This window comes from Lissotriton vulgaris, unplaced genomic scaffold, assembly GCF_964263255.1.
Source record: "Lissotriton vulgaris unplaced genomic scaffold, aLisVul1.2 SCAFFOLD_613, whole genome shotgun sequence".
NCBI lineage: Eukaryota > Metazoa > Chordata > Amphibia > Caudata > Salamandridae > Lissotriton > Lissotriton vulgaris.
Window position 1 is genome coordinate 433,893 of NW_028248661.1, and position 21,217 is coordinate 455,109.

The following is a 21,217-nucleotide window of genomic DNA, read 5'->3' on the forward strand; positions in this document are numbered from 1 at the left end:
GGTGTGCCATCAAACCCTATACATGTTATCGTTTCGCCAGACAGGGGAGCCCTTGGAACCAAGTTTTTGGACAAAGCACTACGAGTAGCTCCTGTGTCAACTAAAAACTGATCAGTAGAACCCAAAATGCCTGCTGATACATATGGACCTCTTTGATCTACTGGCACTTCAACTGATTCCGTACCCCATCCTACGCAGTCCTATGCATGTACATAATCCTGATGCTCCACATTCTCACTCTCCGAGATCTGATATTGATTTCGTCTATCAAAAGTATTTCGTTCATCCTGACCACGGCCCCTCATTTCAAACCTACCACGATCACTTCCGCCACCTCTCGCTCCTGAATAATTATTCCTCGACCTTCCACCTCCTCGACCACGCTGACTACGCTGCTCACGAAGTACCGGACAATCTTCAGCCCAATGCCCAAACTCTTTACAATATGCACATTGGTCCTCCGCAATGTCAGTACGACCGTACGACGCATTGCTCCCTCCTCGCCTACCTCTATCATTCCCTCTAGATTGCGCCCCGCGAACCTGCGCCAACATCACCTTCATTTTCAATTCCTTTGTTTTCTTATCTACACTTTCTTTAGCCTCTAATTCCTGCCGCTCGTAATACTGAGCCATTGTTAACAAAGACGCAGGGGTCGCCGTGGTCCAGGAACTTTCACTCGTTTTTAACCGCTTTGCAATCTCCGGAAGGAGATTAGCCACATACTTATCAACGAACAGATGCCTACCCGTATCATCTGTTAACGATTGACCACTGTAATCATGAAACGCTTCTTCGAAACGTGTAAAGAAATCTGATACCGATTCATCTGGCTTTTGTTTGCATGAAGCTAGCATAGTCCAATCGATCTTTTTAGCAGGAACAAGCGTTTTTAGTTTGGTCAAAATAGCTGCTGGGAGGTCTAATATTAGGTCACACGGTTTGCATGCAGGTTCCCTGTCTAAGTCAGCCTGGCTTATCTCCTTCCAAGTTGCCCCAAACGTTGTTTGATCATTAGTTTTACGAATTGACCTCCACATATCAGGCGGAAGAATTAACCCAAAAAAGAGATCTATATCAACAAGAGTCATAACACAAGAGGAAATGGCCCCTTCCACCCCTTCATAAAAGGCGGCTGGATTTTTACGAAGATCAGGTAAAGCGTTTTTTAGTGCCATAACATCTGCTCTATTCCAAGGCGTATACACCCAATTATATATAAAATACCCCTTTGCATTTGCCGATGTTTTATCATCATCCGTACCGGCCCCTTTAGGCGGGACATACAATGGTGCAGCTTCACGCATAGGCATAACATGCACTTTAGAATTCTTATCTGAACCCAGGATAGAACACTGTTTGGACTGCTCCGTCGACCCCGGCACGGACTCCTTATCTTTTTTTTCTTCTTCCCGCAACCTGGACGCCTCCTCCCGTAGCTGGAGCAGTTGTTTAAAAAGAGCATCGACATCTGCAAGAACAAATAAACCTTTATCCAAATTCTCACGATGAACCGACACAGCCTTAGGTTCTAAAGTCTCTGAGTATTTACGAAATCGAGTAACAACTTCATCTGCAAAAGTATTCAAAAAACACATCAATTCTCGTTCTGTCCATTTACTCCTTTCGGTTACAACATCTGACACAGTTATATGATTCAAATTTAATTTTCTAGCATAACTACGCAAGTCCGCGGCACTCTCCGCAGATAACCTGACACTTGACTTATCCGTCTTATCCGACTTATCCTGTTCTTCATCACCAGAATCTTCAGTCGGAGCTGTAGGAGGAACGTACGGAGGCCGAGATCGATCTAATAACGAAAAATCATCAATTTCATTATTAAGGACAGGATAAAGCGGTCGTCGAATAGGAAATTGACCGGTCGTTTGCAAATTACGTTCCCGTGCCTCCCTCTCTTTCTTTTCCTGGGCCTCCTTTTCCTCAAGCTGTAAAGCCTTATCTCGAGCAGCCTTGCGCTGCTCTTTGTCCGCCAAGGCAACTTCACGCTTCATACGTTCACGCACCGCTTTCTCCCACATTCGCACACAATCAAGCATATCCTGTCTAGACCTGCGCTGAAACAAAAAATTGCTCCACAAACTGAACCTTTCGTAAATCAAACGACCCATGTAGTGGCCATTGCAACTCGGGATCAGTTCTAGTGTATTTATGCCATATTTTACTGTACAGTATAGGGGGAAGGCCGAATTTCACATACATCTCACGATTGGGAGTTCCCTCTCGAGGAGCCGGCTGAGATTCCGTTAACCTAATTGTGGTACCATTTCCAAGACAGCACATCCCTCGGAGTGTGCTTAAAACAGGCATGTTCAAAAAGTACCACGAAAGCGTGATACCATAAAACATGGAACTTACAGTACTTCACACAAATGTGCCGCTCAGGGTACAAACAAAATTAGAGAAACATCTCTACATGCCTGCCTATGTGGAGTGCACTACACATATATATTCAAAGTTCACAAAGACAAAATGTTAGCTAACTCAAATCATAGTCACAATCATAGAACTTCAGTAAGCGTCCGTAGACTACCTTACCGATCACAAATCTTATCCAATCTCAAATATCCAGATTCCAACTGCCAAGGTCTTTAACCGAATCAGCCAAACGGGCACTGTACAGCAACGCAGACGATCAGGATTTCAGTCGGAGACCGGGGCCACCTGGAAGGTCAGATCAGAAGGAAAGGAAGAAAACACCGTGAGTGCCAAGACTCGGGTCACTCAGTGGCAGCGTACGCGTCCATGGCGAGTTTCCAATCCTTCGTCACGACCTCTCCTTCGGGCATCCGAGTCGCCGATGAGTCCCTTCGTGGTCGCCAATTTGTGGTATTGGGTTCCCAAGGCCTACATGCTCCGCAGAAATACCCACTTACACCAAAAGAACTGTTGGCACGGAAACTGAAAAGTACAAAAGACAAGTTTATTAAGACCCCATGGGGTGGTGGTACATTCCTACAGCACCCTTCGGCAATGCAAGAAGTATCACACCAAACGTTGGTGCGAGTGCTTCTTTTATACAATTTACAGGTAATAAAAAGGTAGGCGGTACAAGGTTACAGAGTTTAGGTACATATATGGTCATTTTTGGATCACGGCCAACTCGTAGGAGGGGTTACAACTCCACTGGTCAGTTTTGGCGGAACATTCCTGAGGGGTGACTGGTCAGTTGGAACTGCGCATGTACAGGCTTGACCGTTACTAAAAATAGCCTGTTGCTGGGCAAACTCGAGTGGTCAGCGGCACGGACAAAGGACTACAGGGCATGCTGACCACGAGGCCGCTCATTCCTTAAGATGGCCGTCATAGTATACAAAATGGCGTTTTCGAATAAGGCCAAGTTAAGGGAAATAACGTGTAGCAAAGCTAAGCGCTAACCCGGCCATTGTCAAATTACGACACCGACCTCATTCATTTTGAAACTTGAAGAGATAGCTCTAATAAAAAACTACTTCCTATTTAACGACCAGTTGTACATGCCCCAGAAATGGCGGTGTTCTACATGGCTCAGTATGAGACCATGTTCGTGGAGAATAATAACCCATACACCAAAAGTATTATCCAGTGGTGGCGCTATATAGATGACGTCTTGCTCCTGTGGGAGGGGAGCCAGACCGAACTATTGGCGTTCCACGACTGGATCAATACTAGGCATGGAGACATTAAGTTCTCCATGGAGGAAAGTACCACGAGAATGACCTTCCTGGACGTAGAGTTGACCTGTGTAGATGGAGCACTAAAAACATCGCTATATAAGAAATCCACAGATAAGAATACCATCTTGCACCATAAAAGCTATCATCCCAGAAGCCTTAAGGCAAATCTGCCATATGGCCAAATGTTGCGCATTAGGGTAAATTGTACGGAAATACAGGACTATGACCATCATGCCCAGGCGTTCTGTAGCGAGATGACTAATAGAGGATATCCTAAGAAGCTCTTGAAGCATTTTTATAAGAGAGCAAGATGCACTCCACGTGAGGTATTACTACAACCAAAAGAAAAGAAAGAGTTAGACCGAGTAGTATGTGTGACCACCTTTGGGCCGGACACACATAAACTCAGACAGGCTGTGCTTAAAAATTGGCACCTCTTGGAGGACTTAGAGTGTCCTTTCCCATGTCCCATCTTCGCATACAAGAAGAACCAGAGCTTGGGTCAACAACTTGTCAGAGCTGATCTTTCAAAGCCGCAACCTAAACGTGACCTTCTTGCTCTGTGGGACATGAAACCCATTGAAGGCCATCATAAATGTGGCAATTGTGTCTCATGTGCGAGTACAATTGAAGGAGTTGAGTTTGAACACCAGGGAGTAAGATGGAGACACACTGGTTTTTCGAATTGTAAAACTCATAACGTAGTCTATGTGATAATTTGCCCTTGTCGCAATATCTACATAGGCAAGACAAATCAGCAGGTCAACCTACGAATACGGCAGCACAGGTCTAGAATAAAAAGGAAAATACTGACTGCTCCGATGGTGGAACATTATGTGGAAATGTCCCACAACGAAAATGACTTTAAATGGTCGGTCCTTTTCTCAATGAATAATGTACAGCGCCCTCGTGATGTTGAAAGTAAACTGTTGGAAAAGGAAGCATATTTGATTCTCAAATTTAATTGTATAATGACCGGATTAAATAGCATGTCGGAATTGTCAAGGCTTTGAGGTTTGGCGCCCTATTACCTGTCACGGGTCACAATGGCGATTGTGATATTCTGTATCAATCGCATGAGATAAACGGCGCCTATAAAACCATGGAAATGAATACAATAATAACCCTGCGTAGAATGCCTTCATTTTTATATAAAATTGCTCTTCACCCCCCATCTTTGAATTCCTCATTTTTGGACACTCGAATGACCTTTTGGTTTCAAGAGCGTTTTTGCACTAATACGGGCATTATTGGGAAATAAACCCTGCCCTGCACAAACTACTGATCCCACAATGCACTAAAAAGAAAAACCGGGTCTTGCCAGCGATTCGAAGCAAGTGCCGGTTTCATATGCAGCCTGTTTAGGCGGCGCCAGTACCGACTTGGAGTAGCGGCAATACGGACTAGGCGAAGCGGAGCAGAACTGCAGTGCAGGTAACGGTGAACATCCAGGCGCGGGTCACTGCTCGCGCGTTGTAATCTTAAAGTCGTAAAGACGCGAATGCTTAACTTTCCGCGGCTTTTCTGTTTACAGCGTGACTAATACAGATGTCCCCGGCGTGCAGCTAACGATGAGGAGCAGAGAGATTTGCCCTCCTTTTTTGAGCATTCTGCCCCGGACCGGGCACAAGACAACAACTTTGGCAGGTACAAGTGGAAGATTGATTCTTCAATTTTTAATAACCCATAGAGTGATATGCCTTAACGGAACGGCATCGTTTTTTATAGGCGGCAGCCACGAAGACTTGGAAGCAGGCGGCGCAGTCTAGCTATAACAGGGAATTGCATCAAGATTAAGGTAGGAGACACGTCGCGTTTGTATGTAAGGTATAAATGCCTAGTGCTACGATGAATGGGACTAAAAGCCCCACGTTTGTCTTTTTGTCATGTAGGTAAAAAAGCAAAGGGACACAGATACTCCTCCGCCCCTCCCCACAGCACCATTTCGCGTAGATAGAGGTATGAAATTCTCTATTTTAATTCACCTCCACCTAGTCCATGACTAGTTTAACAAAAACAGAACCTACACACAGTAGTATTTTGTCATTACTCTTTTAGAATATAAAGTGCACCAGCTGCTACTTGAAGAAAAGAGTTACACTTATCGACGGAAGTTATTAATGGTCACCCGCTTAAGAAAACACAGGTACATAAACTATGCGGTCCAAATAGTTAGACAGTTAGAAAAGAGGCTAAAAGGGTTGTTATTAAAACCTCGTTTTTCTACATCCTATACAGATCAGTAACAGAGCCCTGATGAGGGTTGGGGGAGTAATAACTCTAACCGGAAACGCGTTGGCGAATTAAACAAGAGCTAATCATTTCATCCAGTGATTTTGATTAGGAGATAAAGGCGTTGTTGCTCTTGTTAGAACTTTTGTCTTTATAGGAATGTGAATAATGGAATAACCTAATGTGTTTTTTTGAATTTCTGAAATATATTCTTGTACATGTTTGTTTGGATGTAATTTGATTCATTTGTTCATGTTTTTTCTTTAAGTGTTGTCATGATGTTCTTTCTGAGCTTGAAATGTTTTTTACTAATTGAATAAGATCGAATTGTGTATTCCTGGTTCTGGCCTTCAAAAATTTCAGGAGTCAAATAGTTTCTATCAAAACATGAGTAAAAGGTATAAATAAATGTACCAGACCAGATTCAATGAATTCTTTTATTTGGTCTTTGTTCTAAATCATATTGTGCGTAGTATGAGAAGGGGGCATTTTCTGTGTGTGTTCCTTATTTACACGGAAGCGCAAAGCCACACTGCGTGGCTTTTCGCATGCTTCTAAAAACAGCCCCTTTTCACTCAGCACTTTCCGTGAAAGGGGCCTGCATGGGTGTTGCTGTGGGTGTTCCTAGGCAACACCCATGGCGTCTGCCACATTCTAAGATTTGCAACCTTTCCTAAACCTGGGAATGAAGCTGAATGCAGCGCCTCCCTGGGGGGAGGGCGGGGGGGGAGGGGTCGCGTAGGGATGCTCAAGGAGGAGAAATGTTTTCATTTCTTCTCGTTCTTTCCTCTTTTTCTCATGATTGTTTTTGTGCAGGTAGTGCACTGCACGCCGCCTCTTCACAACGTGCTGCGTGTTTTGGGCCTAAACATGCACGCTTCCTCTTCTTCTCCCATAGAGGCATGGACCGTTTAAACATATGCATCATATTGTTCTGTAAAGCGTGGCGTTGCAACACTGCACGTGCACCAAACAATGCTTCTCTGTAACCCACCCAATCGTTTACAAGCATATGATTTTGCTTTAAATGCACAGACTCTCCTCTTTCCCCAGAGGGACCGTTTAATACCATGGATCTCTTTGTGCTATAAGCAGCAATTTCAGCATTTATTTAGCGCATCCATCATTCGGCGCTGCACTGTAGCCCACCCAACCATGCACTAGCTCGGACTACAAAGGACCACACAATTACGCTATTAACCAAAAAAACTACAAAAGCGTATTATTTCTTCCATTTCCATTCTCTCCCACAGCAGCACTAATACCGGTCACAAACACCCAACTTACTCTATGCTATTCAAACCAGCAACTGCGCCGTGCCATTTGAGCAACATCACAACGCAAATGATGAGTCTCATGGCAACTAAAAGACTGGAAGAAGATGATGCTGCCACAAGCACCCCACTGAGGGGGCTAACAAACAAAGGAAAACGTTTCACATGGACCAAAGAGCACCACAAAGAGTTGAAAGAGATCAGATTTGCTATGACGGCCAAGGACGACCCAGCACATGCTGACCGGAGGCTGCACAGAGAGCCAAATTCAGATGGCAACGAAATGGAACTGGTAGCAAAGGTGACACAACACAACAAGGAAAAGATCACCGAAGACAGGTGGTGGCACAAGAAAGCAGAAATGGAACAGCGATGAGGGAATCAAGAAGAATGAGACTATCACACACAAGAAGGGTAAAAAGAGTGGAACAAGAAGACACTGCTGCAAGAGATCAAACAGCCAACGCAACAACAAAGGCCCATGAAAAGAAAGGAAGACAGGCGACAAAACGAAAAAGAAAGAAACGAGGCATCGCAATGGTCAAAGAAGGACAAGCGAGGAAATGTGGTAACGAGATCCCCGGAGGCAAGTTGAAGATGACAAAAGCAAAAGAACGGATGGCAAAGGCGGCAGTTTGGCCAGTGTCACGTCACAGGGCACCTTTCGCATGTCAGCAAGGCAGAAGCAAGAGAAGCGGAAAGGTCAAAGCAAGAACTGTAGAAAGACACACAAAAGGAAGAAGCTCAAGCGGATATCAGAAAACAGTGATCAAGAAGGAAACAGATGGAACCAAAGAGACTAATTGAAGAGGTGTAAATGAAGGGGCCTATGGGCCATCGCACATCATCAACTCTCTCTCTCTCTCACTCTCTCTCTCTCTCTCTCTCTTTCTTTCTTCAAAAAAAAAAAATGTTTGTTTTGCAACAAGGGGGGAGATGTCCTGTCCAGGACAAGGGCACTAGGACCCTGGGACAGCGCAGGGGCGAGGGGACACCGGACACCACATCCGGTCAAGGGGTGGGGAGGGAAAACATTCTGCAGCTGGACCTCGAGGAAGGAGGTCATGATCCATGCATGCTGTAACCCAATAAATAAAAGAATACTTGCAAAAATCCACATCGTGTCCTGTGTGAGTTCCTGGGTTGCAGGACATGACAGCGTGCACCTGGCAAACATGAGCGGGTATTTAAACGCCATACGCCCTATACGGCCAACATCGACGAGATTCCGATGCAGGCTGCACAGGTTTGGAAACCGGTCTCAGATCTTGATGAAGTAAGTGGGTATGCGGGGAGGACAGAGGAGTGGGGGGGAGGAGGGGTACCTATTACATGCTGACCGCGGAGACGTTCTCATGGCTCAAGGACTTTCGCACCAGTTATGTTTTGTTTGTTTTTCTGTCCCCTCAACCACACCAGTGTGGGACTAAAGGTCGGGCCCTCTCCAGGAACTCATGGGGCTTATCACTATAAATTATAAAGTAAGAGAATGTTTCCCTAAACTTTGGCACTTTCGTCCTTCTGGCTAATTCATGCTTTGCACGCTATTGACGTTTCTGCACAGTAGCGCAGAATCTCTAACGTTTTTGAACCAGTTACCGTCACGATTCGTTTACCACCTTTGCTCTTTTCACGAGCACGGACACAACGGCATTCAGTCACATTAAATTCATGTGCCTTCTTGAAGCTATTCACGATTCTGTGTGTGTTTGTTTGTCTTGTTTTTACCCACAACAGGAATAAGCTGCTAGAGGAACCATCCTCTTACATATAGCGCACCTTAGCGAGTGCGTCACATATCTGGTCTTAACACTCACCTAGACCATCACCTTTTAACTTTCACTCACATAAGGACCTGAAGAAAGCCGGTTTTAATTTAAGGCACTGGCTGAAACATGTTGACCACATAGGATATGAGAGTTTTTAATCACCTCCACAGAAATATCCACCGCCTTTTTTTTAATACTGCCTAAGGCCCACTATTAAAATAGTCCTTTGGATACTTGGGACCCTAAGGACAGTCTTTAACCTACACTCTTCACATCAGCACTGCACACTCATCTAACAAAACACGCTCCGCTGTAGTCAGGCGTCGCAGCACACCCAAGGTACACTCGGTGCCTAAGGTGGGATCTGATGATGAAGCATTACACCAAGTAGGTTGGTGTGTGAGGGTCTTTATAAAAAATAAAATGCTTTTTCCTCCCTATTAACAAACACTAGCAGCTTCTTTAGTAGCTAGTACTGATTGATTTATGCAATTTATTAATTGCTTTTTATTAATTGGCATTAGAGCTCCATGACATATGTCACTACTACCAGAGGTGAGGCTATTTATCAATTGGCACTCGTGCCCTTTGACACATATCACTACTGCAAAAGTTAGATGGTGGGAGACAGGACTGTATATTAATTGGCACTAGTGCCCTTTGAAACACGTCACTACTACCAAATTAGATGCTGGGAGATGCAGCTATTTATTAATTGGCGCTAGTGTCCTTTGACGCATGTCACTACCACCAAAGTTAGATGGTGGGAGATGAGGTATATCTTAATGGATCTATGTCGTTACAACGCGTTATTTTACAACGCAGACCGTTACAACGCGATTTTTACAACGCAGGTACCATTACAATGCATGCCATTACAACGCATGGCATTACATAGCAGATACTTTTACAACGCATGCCATTACATCGTAAGTATAGGTAAGTATATCTTTTTTTTAAAAATGTAATAAAGTTAATTAAATTAATTTAAATTAATAAATATAATTTAAAAATTTTAAAACAGTAATTAATTTAATTATAGTAATGTAATTAATATTAAAATTGAAATTAATTTAATATATTTAAAGTAATATAATTAATGAAATATAATACATTTATAAATAGTAAATAATATAATGTAATGTATTACAATAAATATAATTTAATTAGATTGTAAATAATACTTAATATAATTAAATGTAATATAATTAAAAGAATTTAATTAATTAAAAATTTTTAAATAATATAATTTAATTATAATAGTTATTTAATTCAATTAAATTAATAATTGTAAATATTGTAATTAATTGTATTTAATTTAATTAAATTAATTTAATTAATTTAATTTATATAAGGTCGTAATACCCCTGTACCCCAAAAACCAAACCCAGCCCTAAAACCTAAAAATACCCCTGTACCCCTAAACCCAAACCCAGCCCTAAAACCTAAAAATACCCCTGTACCCCAAAAACCAAACCCAGCCCTAAAACCTAAAAATACCCCTGTACCCCAAAAACCAAACCCAGCCCTAAAACCTAAAAATACCCCTGTACCCCAAAAACCAAACCCAGCCCTAAAACCTAAAAATACCCCTGTACCCCAAAACCCAAACCCAGCCCTAAAACCTAAAAATACCCATGTACCCCAAAACCCAAACCTAGCCCTAAAACCTAAAAATACCCCTGTACCCCAAAACCCAAACCCAGCCCTAAAACCTAAAAATACCCCTGTACCCCAAAAACCAAACCCAGCCCTAAAACCTAAAAATACCCCTGTACCCCAAAAACCAAACCCAGCCCTAAAACCTAAAAATACCCCTGTCCCCCAAAAACCAAACCCAGCCCTAAAACCTAAAATACCCCTGTACCCCAAAAACCAAACCCAGCCCTAAAACCTAAAAATACCCCTGTACCCCAAAAACGAAACCTAGCCCTAAAACCTAAAAATGCCCCTGTACCCCAAAAACCAAACCCAGCCCTAAAACCTAAAAATACCCCTGTACCCCAAAAACCAAACCCAGCCCTAAAACCTAAAAATACCCCTGTACCCCAAAAACCAAACCCAGCCCTAAAACCTAAAATACCCCTAAATTACTTAACATAATATTTTAATATTTTATTTTAATTTTAATATTAATTAAATTAATAAAATAATGTTAAATAAAATTAAATAAAAATTATATACATACCTATACTTACGATGTAATGGCATGCGTTGTAATAGTATCTGCTATGTAATGACATGCGTTGTAATGGCATGCATTGTAATGGTTTTTGCATTGTAAAAGTTGCGATGTAGTGGTAGTGCGTTGTAAAAGTTGCGTTGTAACGGTGCATTACCATCTTAATTAACACTAGTGCCCTTTAACACATGTTGCTACTACCAGAGTTAGATAGTGGATGATGAGGCTATTTATTAATTAGTACTTGTGCCCTTGACACTTGTCACTAGTACCAAAGTTAGATGGTGGAAGATAAGGCTATTTTTAATTGGCATTATTGCCCTTTGACACAAGTCGCTACTACCCGAGTTAATAGTGGGAGACAAGGCTATTTAATAATTGGCACTAGAGTGCTTCGTTATGGGCATCATCAGGAGATGTGAAAGTGTCTGCAGTGGCCACATCTGTACCTGAAAGTGTATTTGAATCCCACACACTGACTTCAGGATTGAGTGGAAAACTATTTTAGAGCTTTAATGAATTTAAGAATGTCATTTTTTATAAAGAAACTGTATAGGTGTATGTTAACCCTTTTCTGCTGCTACCACACCAAACTCATTACATGTAATGGGGTAACCCTGTAACCCTCAGAACCTGGGTGGGTAATAGACAAAATAATAATGGTTCTGTCGGACAAAAATACACACTGCTTTAGTATTTCAATGTTTCCTTTTGCAGGTCTCGTTCCTAACCAGGATATCAAGACAGGTGTACTAATACATTCACAAACGAACACACTGACCACAAAGAAAAATGAAAGCAAATTTTTACTCAAATACTTTCACATGTGAAGACAAATTACTTCAATCACTGTCCCAAAACGAATATTTAAAACATATATGGCACAAAACCTTTGTGCTAAAGCATAATACAAACTAAAAACAACAAGTAAAATGTGTTACTTCATATACGTTTTGGAATCAACAACTATATATATACAATAATCCTGTAGGTACATCAATTCAATCTTGGATCCTACAGGGTTTTGAATAGTTTGTTCACGCCAAAAGCAGGGATTGCGTCGACGTTTCGACCCTGGGGGGCGATGCAGTGTTTTCACGCATCAGGGGCGGGTCTTAGTCAGGCCGGCTAGATGTTGAATGAACCTCTGTATCATAAGATAAGATAAGAGATATTGACACAAACGGAAGGTGAAGGACGCGATCCAGGAGAGTTAGAAATGCAAAGGAGCAACCTTTCAACCATCTGTATAGACTAAATCATTACAGAGGTTCATTCAACATCTAGCCGGCCTGACTAAGACGGACCGACAATAGGATTCAGAAAGAGACCAGGACTCCATGCAGAGCTAGGTCTGCAAGAGGCTGTCCCACATATATATACAGTCCTGATGAAGACCCGCCCCTGATGCGTGAAAACACTGCATCGCCCCCCAGGGTCGAAACGTCGACGCAATCCCGCTTTTGGCGTGAACAAACTATTCAAAACCCTGTAGGATCCAAGATTGAATTGATGTACCTACAGGATTATTGTATATATATAGTTGTTGATTCCAAAACGTATATGAAGTAACACATTTTACTTGTTGTTTTTAGTGTGTATTATGCTTTAGCACAAAGGTTTTGTGCCATATATGTTTTAAATATTCGTTTTGGGACAGTGATTGAAGTAATTTGTCTTCACATGTGAAAGTATTTGAGTAAAAATTTGCTTTCATTTTTCTTTGTGGTCAGTGTGTTCGTTTGTGAATGTATTAGTACACCTGTCTTGATATCCTGGTTAGGAACGAGACCTGCAAAAGGAAACATTGAAATACTAAAGCAGTGTGTATTTTTGTCCGACAGAACCATTATTATTTTGTCTACCACACCAAACTCAAGCACTTACTTAGTAGTGCTCATAGGTGAAACCACGTCAAGCTTCCATATCTTGACCTTAAATGCTGACCATTTAAGTTCAATTTGTCCTTGCAGATTATATTTTCTCGCGCCTGCTCCCCTATTTATTGAGTCTTGCTCTCTGATCTAAATTGCACAACCTTGCACAAATTGACATCACATGTGAAAGCCAAGGTAGGACTTATGCAATTTAAGGTACGAGGTATTAGAACTTTTTTATGCATTGGTGGAGATGTGAGTGTCTCGGCCTTCCAGTGCACCAGGGTCACACACTTACATCCATTCTATGTATAATTTGTATAAATATCTTCCATTGACTCTTTAGCCAAGAAAGGCACTTTCATGATGCCTGTGGTTAATGGGTTGACTACAGGGCTATTATGTGGTCTTTGTATACACTTTAATGTTGACAGTGAATTGGGTATCTATGCATGCACAGTACCCGAAGGGTACAGGCTAACCCCATGCACAGTAAACTATAGCACATGCCTTGGTGCTTCACAGGCCTCTGACTAAGCATGAGCTTAAAATCCGTTCTGCTCGCGGATTTTGCGAATTTTCGGTAAATTCGCGATCCGCGAACTCCCGCGAATTTACCGAGAATTCGCAAATCCGCGAGCGGCGGATCCGGGGGCAAAAGTTGAAGCCTGGCCTGTTGTAACTATTTTACGATGGCGCCGGCAAGCTGCCAGCGGCATCCTAAAATGGTTACTAAGTTAGCTTCAACAGGAAGCTCTGATAGATAAAATAAAGCAGGTGCTCGATTTTATCTATTAGAGCTTCCTGTTGAAGCTAATTTAGTAACTATTTTAGGATGGCGCTGGCAGCTTGCCGGCGCCATCGTAAAATAGTTACAACAGGCCAGGCTGGTGTGCTTTTTTTCCCAAATGTACCGTGGAAAATCAGCTGTGATGCTGGATAGAGGCTTTTGCATCCTTGACTTTCACGAGCGCAATACCTGTGCTGTTCCTGTGACCAGGAGCTTTTTCTCTTCATCTGCTGAACTGATCTTTCTCTGACCTTTTATGCACACAAGAGGCATGTGAGCTCGCATGGAAGCCCCGCACGTTTGGCCCCACCCACACACTCGCGGTTTGCACCGTCTTCCCGCCATTCACCTACTATGATGGACAGCTCACTCAAGGGACCCCTGCGCCCTTCGGGGCGATTGCATAGTAACACACACATGGTCGCTCGAACTAGTTGATGCTCAAATTCAGTGACTCATTCATTAGCCCAAAAACAATCGTGAGCGTCGTCGAGGCTGGACAGGTGTGCCTTTTTTCCCAACTCTACCGTGGAAAATCAGCTGTGATGCTGTATAGAGGCCTTTGCATCCTTGACTTTCACGAGCACAATACCAGTGCTGTTCTTGTGACCAGGGGCGTCTTTCTCTTCATCTGCTGAACTGATCTTTCTCTGACCTTTTATGCACACAAGAGGCATGTGCACTCGCATGGAAGCCCCGCCCCAAATCCGCGGATCCGCAAATCCGCAAAATCCGCGGATTTTGCGGATCCACGATCCGCAAATCCGCAAAATCCGCCCATGCTTACCTCTGACACTTCTTCTCAGATAAGAACAAACACCTCCCTGCTGAGCCTCAGTGGTGAAGAGCCAGTATGCCACTTTATCGCAGATAAACTTACCAAAGGTGTAGGTGGCCTGGAAACCCTGCATGTTCACTGAATCATCACTTTGGAACTGGAGCAGAAGGGACGTCCCAGTGGACTTCACTGGTGGAACTAGATTGGATCCACAATATTTGCCAATAAGCGGAGAGGTGGTCTGGACACCATCGAAAATAGACAGGGAGTCATAGGAGCACCTTGAATTAAATTCAATGGCAAAAGATGTGAATGTCAATGAGACCTGCAGGATGTAAAAGAAGTATATGTTAGTCCTTAAATGATACCTCTGTCATGCCAGAAGGAGGTAGTCTTTCATAAGATAGAAAACTATGTGACAGTCGTTTCTGACCACCTCTATCATGCCAGTAGGGGGCAGTGTGAGATAATAAAAGAGAAATGTGTGTGGGTCCTTATTTCCCATCACTGTACTGCCAGTAGGAGGCAGCGTGACATAAGGAAGAAGAAGTATGCTCTGCCCCATATTTACCATCACTGTACCACCAGCAGGGGGGTTCTTGATATATACAGTTCAGTGCCTAGACACCTTCACCCAAAAGCGACATATGATCACCCTGAGTGGAATGGCAAACTAGGTAAATTTTTAAAAAATGGCTCTGATTCTCTGTTCTGGAAAATCATGATGCCATACTGCCATCTCTGTCAGAAAACCTAAGAGGTTCTTCATGATTCCAGGGCCTACTAGGCTCTCATTATCAGTATTATCAGTACTAGAGTGACATTGTGTAGCTCCGGCACTTACCTTGTATCCAGCTGGAGCTATGATGTAGAAGCCGCAGTCCATGTTGGCTTGGTAAGGGTTGGGGAAGTAAGGGGATGAGACGGTGCCAGGCGAGCTGATGAAAGTACCGCCGCAATTTACTGTCAACAGAAGAAAAAACCATCTTATGTGCTCCACAGCATAGAGTACTGGTCATCAGTATATAATATCCACACACACAAAACACAGAACAGCTCAGCTTCAGCCCTTCAACAACAACTGTCAGTAGGATTCTGCCTGAGGCCCCCTGCACGCTGTTTGCACCTCAGATCACATGGCCCCAAAATAGTGGTACATGGCAAGTAATTGAGGATATTAGTGCACATCTGGAAACCAGCTGCGTAATGTCATGTGGTCCCAGTCAGAAAGTAAACATTTTCTGTCAGGGTAGAGAATAATAGAGCTCATGTCAAGGGAGCTGTTCTGCCACTAGAGGAGTCCCTCTATCAGACAGCCTTGTCGGTACTCTCCCACATCACTAACCATATGTGTTCCCATATATTTTGTGCAAAGGGTGATCTTTGCCAACCCTGATCACCACTGGACAAGATTCCACAGGCAGAGAAATCAGAAACAAAACACTGCTAATCCATGTACCACCCCAGCTCCTTTTCCAGAGTCAAGGGGATTGGGAGCACAGCTCACTGGGTCCCAACAAGAGGCATTTGCTTCCTCCTTCCCTGTCTGAGAGTGGCCCGACATCAAGGACCATATCATTGCTGTAGGACCTCCCCCTCCTGACTGAGAGCGCCCCAACACCAAGGACCATACCATTGCCATAGGAGGCCTCTGCAACCTACCTCCCTCCTCTGACTGAGAGCGCCCAACACTAAGGAGCGTACCATTATTGTAGGAACCCTTGCCATTCCACCTCCTCTATCTGAAAGTGCCAGACACCAAGGCCTGTACCATACAACCCACTCCCTTTTTGAGAGCGCCCTGACACCAAGATCCATTCCATGCTTTAGGAAGACTTTAAACCCACTCCCTTAACTGAGAGCGGCCTGATTCCAAGGACCGTACCATTGCTGTAGGAGGACTTTGTGACCTGCTTCCTCTTTCTGAGAGCACCTAGACACCAATGATTGTACCATTGCTGTTAGAAGCCTTTACATCCGACTCCCTTAACTGAGAGCGGCCTGAGACCAAGGACTGTACCATTGCTGTCGGAGGCCTTTGCAATCTCCCTTGCCTGACTGAGTCCGCACTGACACTTGCCATCCTACCTCCTCTGTCTGTGAGAGCGTCACACCAAGGGCCCTATCATTGCTGTAGAAGACCTTTACAACTCACTCCCTCGACTAAGAGTGGTCTGCCACCAAGGACCTTAGTATTGCTGTAGAAGTCCTTGCTTCGTCTCTCCCATTTCAGAGACCGCCCCACCATCAATCCGCACCGAAGGTGCGCCAAAGGTAAGCCCGTCTACGCCCGTCCGCGCCCTCGAGCTGCCCAGCCCTCCCGCATTACCTACGATGCCGCCACCCTCCTAGCCCTCAACCCCGGCCGTCCCCCCAACTGCGTCCAAGCCGCTCCTGGACACACCCATGGACCTTTCTCCTGCTACTCCTGCAAATTTAGCAGCACCTACAACATCTCCGCTACGACCACAACACAGATTCTCGACCCCAACCACCTACAATGCATCCTTCTCAACACCCGCTCAGTCCACAGGCACGCCATTGACCTTTGGAACCTACTAGACACCATCTCTCCTGACGTCGCCTTCCTAACAGAAACATGGATGAACGCTTCCTCCGCCCCCGACATCGCCATCGCTATCCCTGATGACTATAAGATCACACGCAAGGACCGCACCGACCATACAGGAGGTGGAATCGCTATCGTCCATAAGAAATCAATCCGCATCTCAACCAGCTCGGACGCCAACCTCGCCAACTCCGAACACCTTCACTTCCAGATCCACATCGACCCCAAAACCACACTCAGAGGCACCCTCCTCTACAGACCACCAGGACCCCGCGCAAAATTCAGTGAAGACATCACGGACTTCATCACCCCACACGCACTCCCCTCCAAAGACTACATCCTCCTGGGAGACCTCAACTTCCACCTTGAAACGATCAACGACCGCAACACCACCACCCTCTTGGACAACCTCACCAACCTCGGACTTAAACAACTGGTCACTTCCCCCACCCACATCGCAGGCCACACACTCGACCCCATCTTCACCTCCAGCAATCATGTCTCCTTCAGCCACACTACGAATCTCCTCTGGACTGACCACAGCTGCGTTCACTTCACCTACAACAAGCCGAAACCCATCATCCACCCCCAACCAACTCTACAACGAAACTGGAACAAAATCACCACGGAGCAGATATCCACATCGCTCCTTCAAACCTCCCCAGCCCTCTCTTCTAACGCCAACGAAGCCGCCTCCAACCTCACCCTCTGGTTATCCAACACCGCCGACACCTTAGCACCACTGAAAATACGTCAACACAAACTTGGCATCAAGAAGGCCTCATGGTTCAACGATGATCTCAAGAAGTCCAAGAAACTGTGCCGCTCCCTTGAAAAGGCCTGGAAAAAAGACCCATCCACCAGCAACAAGGACGCCTTCAAAAGCGCCATCCGTACTCACCACCAACTGATCCGAAAAGCCAAGAAAACAGCATTCAAGGATCGACTGGACAACAACGCCCACAACAGCAAGGAACTTTTCAACATCGTCAAGGAATTTTCCAACCCCTCGGCCAACTCCAACGACATCACCCCCTCTCAAACCCTCTGCGACTCCCTAGCTTCGTTTTTCCACAACAAGATTGCTGACATCCACAACAGCTTCGACAACCAACCCGGAAGCCAACCCACCCTACCATCAGCTGACCATCTTCCCCCCGTTAACACCCTTAACGCCTGGAACCCAATCTCCACTGAGGACACCATCCGCCTGATGAATTCCATCCACTCTGGATCCCCCACAGACCCATGCCCTCACCACATCTTCAACAAAGCAGACTCCGTCATAGCTCCGCACCTCCGAGACGTCATCAACTGCTCCTTCAACTCCGCTACCTTCCCAGAAGACTGGATACACGCTGAACTCACCGCCCTTCTGAAAAAACCAACAGCAGACCCCACCGAACTCAAAAACTACCGCCCCATCTCGCTTCTTCCATTCCCGGCCAAAGTCATCGAGAAAGCTGTCAACAACCAGCTCGCCGCCTTCCTCGAAGCCAACAAATCACTCGACCCCTCACAATCTGGCTTCCGAGCCAAACACAGCACTGAGACCGCCCTCATCGCAGCAACAGACGACATTCGAACTCTACTGGACAATGGAGACACAGTCGCCCTCATCCTCCTCGACCTCTCTGCAGCCTTCGACACAGTCTGCCACAGCACCCTTTTACAACGCCTCAGAAACATCGGAATCCAAGGAAAGGCACTGGAATGGATCACCTCGTTCCTCACCGGAAGAACCCAGAGAGTCCGCCTCCCACCATTCAAGTCCGAAGCCTCTGAAATCATCTGCGGCGTACCACAAGGATCCTCACTCAGTCCCACCCTCTTCAACGTATACATGAGCCCCCTTGCGGCCATCGCCCGCCAACACAACCTCAACATCATCTCTTACGCGGATGACACTCAACTGATCCTTTCTCTCACCAATGACCCCAGCACCGCCAAAACTAACCTACACGAAGGAATGAAAGAAGTCGCCGAATGGATGAAACAAAGCCGTCTGAAACTGAACTCAGACAAAACAGAAGTCCTCATCTTAGGTAAATCCCCCTCTGCATGGGACGACTCCTGGTGGCCGGAAGCCCTCGGAAATGCACCCATCCCGACCAACCACGCACGGAACCTTGGCGTCATCCTGGATTCTTCACTCTCAATGAACAGACAAGTCAGCGCCGTATCCTCTTCCTGCTTTAACATTCTTCGCATGCTCAGAAAAACATTTCGCTGGATCCCCACCGAAACAAGAAAAACAGTCACCCACGCTCTAGTCACGAGCCGACTGGACTACGGAAACACCCTCTACGCAGGCACCACCGCTAAACTCCAGAAGAAACTACAACGAATCCAAAACGCCTCAGCCAGAATCATATTAGACATCCCACGCAACGAACACATCTCTGGTCACCTTAAAGACCTCCACTGGCTACCCGTCAATAAGAGGATTACTTTCCGACTGCTTACCCACGCACACAAATCACTCTACGACATCGGACCAGATTGCCTCAACTCTCGACTGTCCTTCTACACCCCCTCCCGCCAACTTCGCTCTTCCAGCCAAGCCTTCGCCACTGTACCTCGCATCAACAAGACCACCATGGGAGGCAGATCCTTCTCATACCTAGCTGCCAAAACATGGAACTCACTCCCAGCTTACCTTCGCCTCACCCAGAATCACCTAACGTTCAGAAAGCAGCTTAAAACGTGGATATTTGACAAGTAATCCTCCTCCCCCTCCTTAGCGCCTTGAAACCCTCTGGGTATGTAGTGCGCTATATAAATTGTTTGACTTGACTTGACTTGACTACCATTGCCATAGGAGGCCTTTGCGACCTCCCTTCCTTGACTGAGAGTGTCCCCGACATAAAGAACCATACAAGTGCTGTAAGAGGCCTCTGTATTCCTCCTCCCTGCATGAGAGCAGCCTGAAATAAAGGACCATACTATTGCTGTAGGGGGCCTCTGCATTCCTTCTCCCAGTCTGACAGTAACCTGACACCAAGGACTGTACCATTGCTGTAGGAGGCCCGGAACCCACTGGCGGTGATGGAGCCGTCCGTCACAAACTCCAGCAGCATTTCATTTCCAGAAGAGGTGACTGACTGGAGCTGTCGGGTCCCACACACGTTGCTGAGTAATACTGGGGCTGCCTTACTGTTGCCATCATAAATTTTGAGGTAGTCCGAGGCACAGTTTGGGGATGATTGGAGATCGAAGGCATCAAACTGCAGAAGAACCTGAGAAGAAAGAGCAATAAATTAGACATACAATTTCTAGAGTGTCTAGAACTTTCTAGCCTTTATCAGTTTTTGAAAGATATCCCAGCGTAGACTCAGCCAGTGATTTTGCATTGACTCTCAGAAAATACCTGCGTTCCTTTACCTCGACTCTTTAAGTCAGTGACTGCTTCTGTTTATACCCTCCTTTTTCCCCACATTCCCTCCACTCCTGTTGTGTGTTCAAAGAGACATGACACCCTTATGTTGTCCCTGCACCTCCTGTCTTCTCTCATTGTGCCTCTTCTTGGAACCAAACCTCTGCTGAAGCTCAGGTCTGTGATGTGAGGAAGTTACACACAAGGGGCCATATTTAAGAAGATTGTGGCACAGGGCAGCGCAACAAGTCAAGTTGCTGCACTGCCCTGAATCACAGGGAGCGGGCAGGAATGTGCTGTATTTATCCAATATTCAATACACCAAAAGATTGCCTCTTTCACCTACATTCATAACCACACTTGCGGAAAAGTTGAGCACGCTATTAATCGTATTCAACAAGGTATATTTATTTTTACCAAATCAATTCTGGAATTAATCAAAATTCAAAACAACATATTTTCACACACATAAAGACACATAGGTACATTAATTATTTACACCATAAATATCAAATTCATACAAAAATACAAATATGATCCTGATTCTGTTTGACAAAACCATTAAGAACAGAAATAAGTGAAAATTCTAAAACAAACAGAACATTTCAAACATGTGTAACATACAAAGGAACATTTTCAACTGTGGGGGACGAATAAAGCAAAAAAGTAATGAAAAAAGAGAAAAGGGAAGGT

General features: G+C 44.8%; 1 protein-coding gene across 1 annotated transcript in view; it reads right to left on the bottom strand.

Annotated features, from left to right (window-relative positions):
* Positions 1–21,217, bottom strand: part of LOC147663869 (embryonic protein UVS.2-like) — a 157,074-nt gene that overhangs the window by 90,619 nt on the left and 45,238 nt on the right. Inside the window, exons 10-12 of the mRNA XM_086950139.1 lie at positions 20,162–20,387; positions 15,424–15,542; positions 14,682–14,904 (exon numbers count right to left, since the gene is read on the bottom strand). Coding sequence (XP_086806265.1) covers positions 14,682–14,904; positions 15,424–15,542; positions 20,162–20,387 — 568 coding nt within the window. The remainder of the gene's footprint in view (positions 1–14,681; positions 14,905–15,423; positions 15,543–20,161; positions 20,388–21,217) is intronic.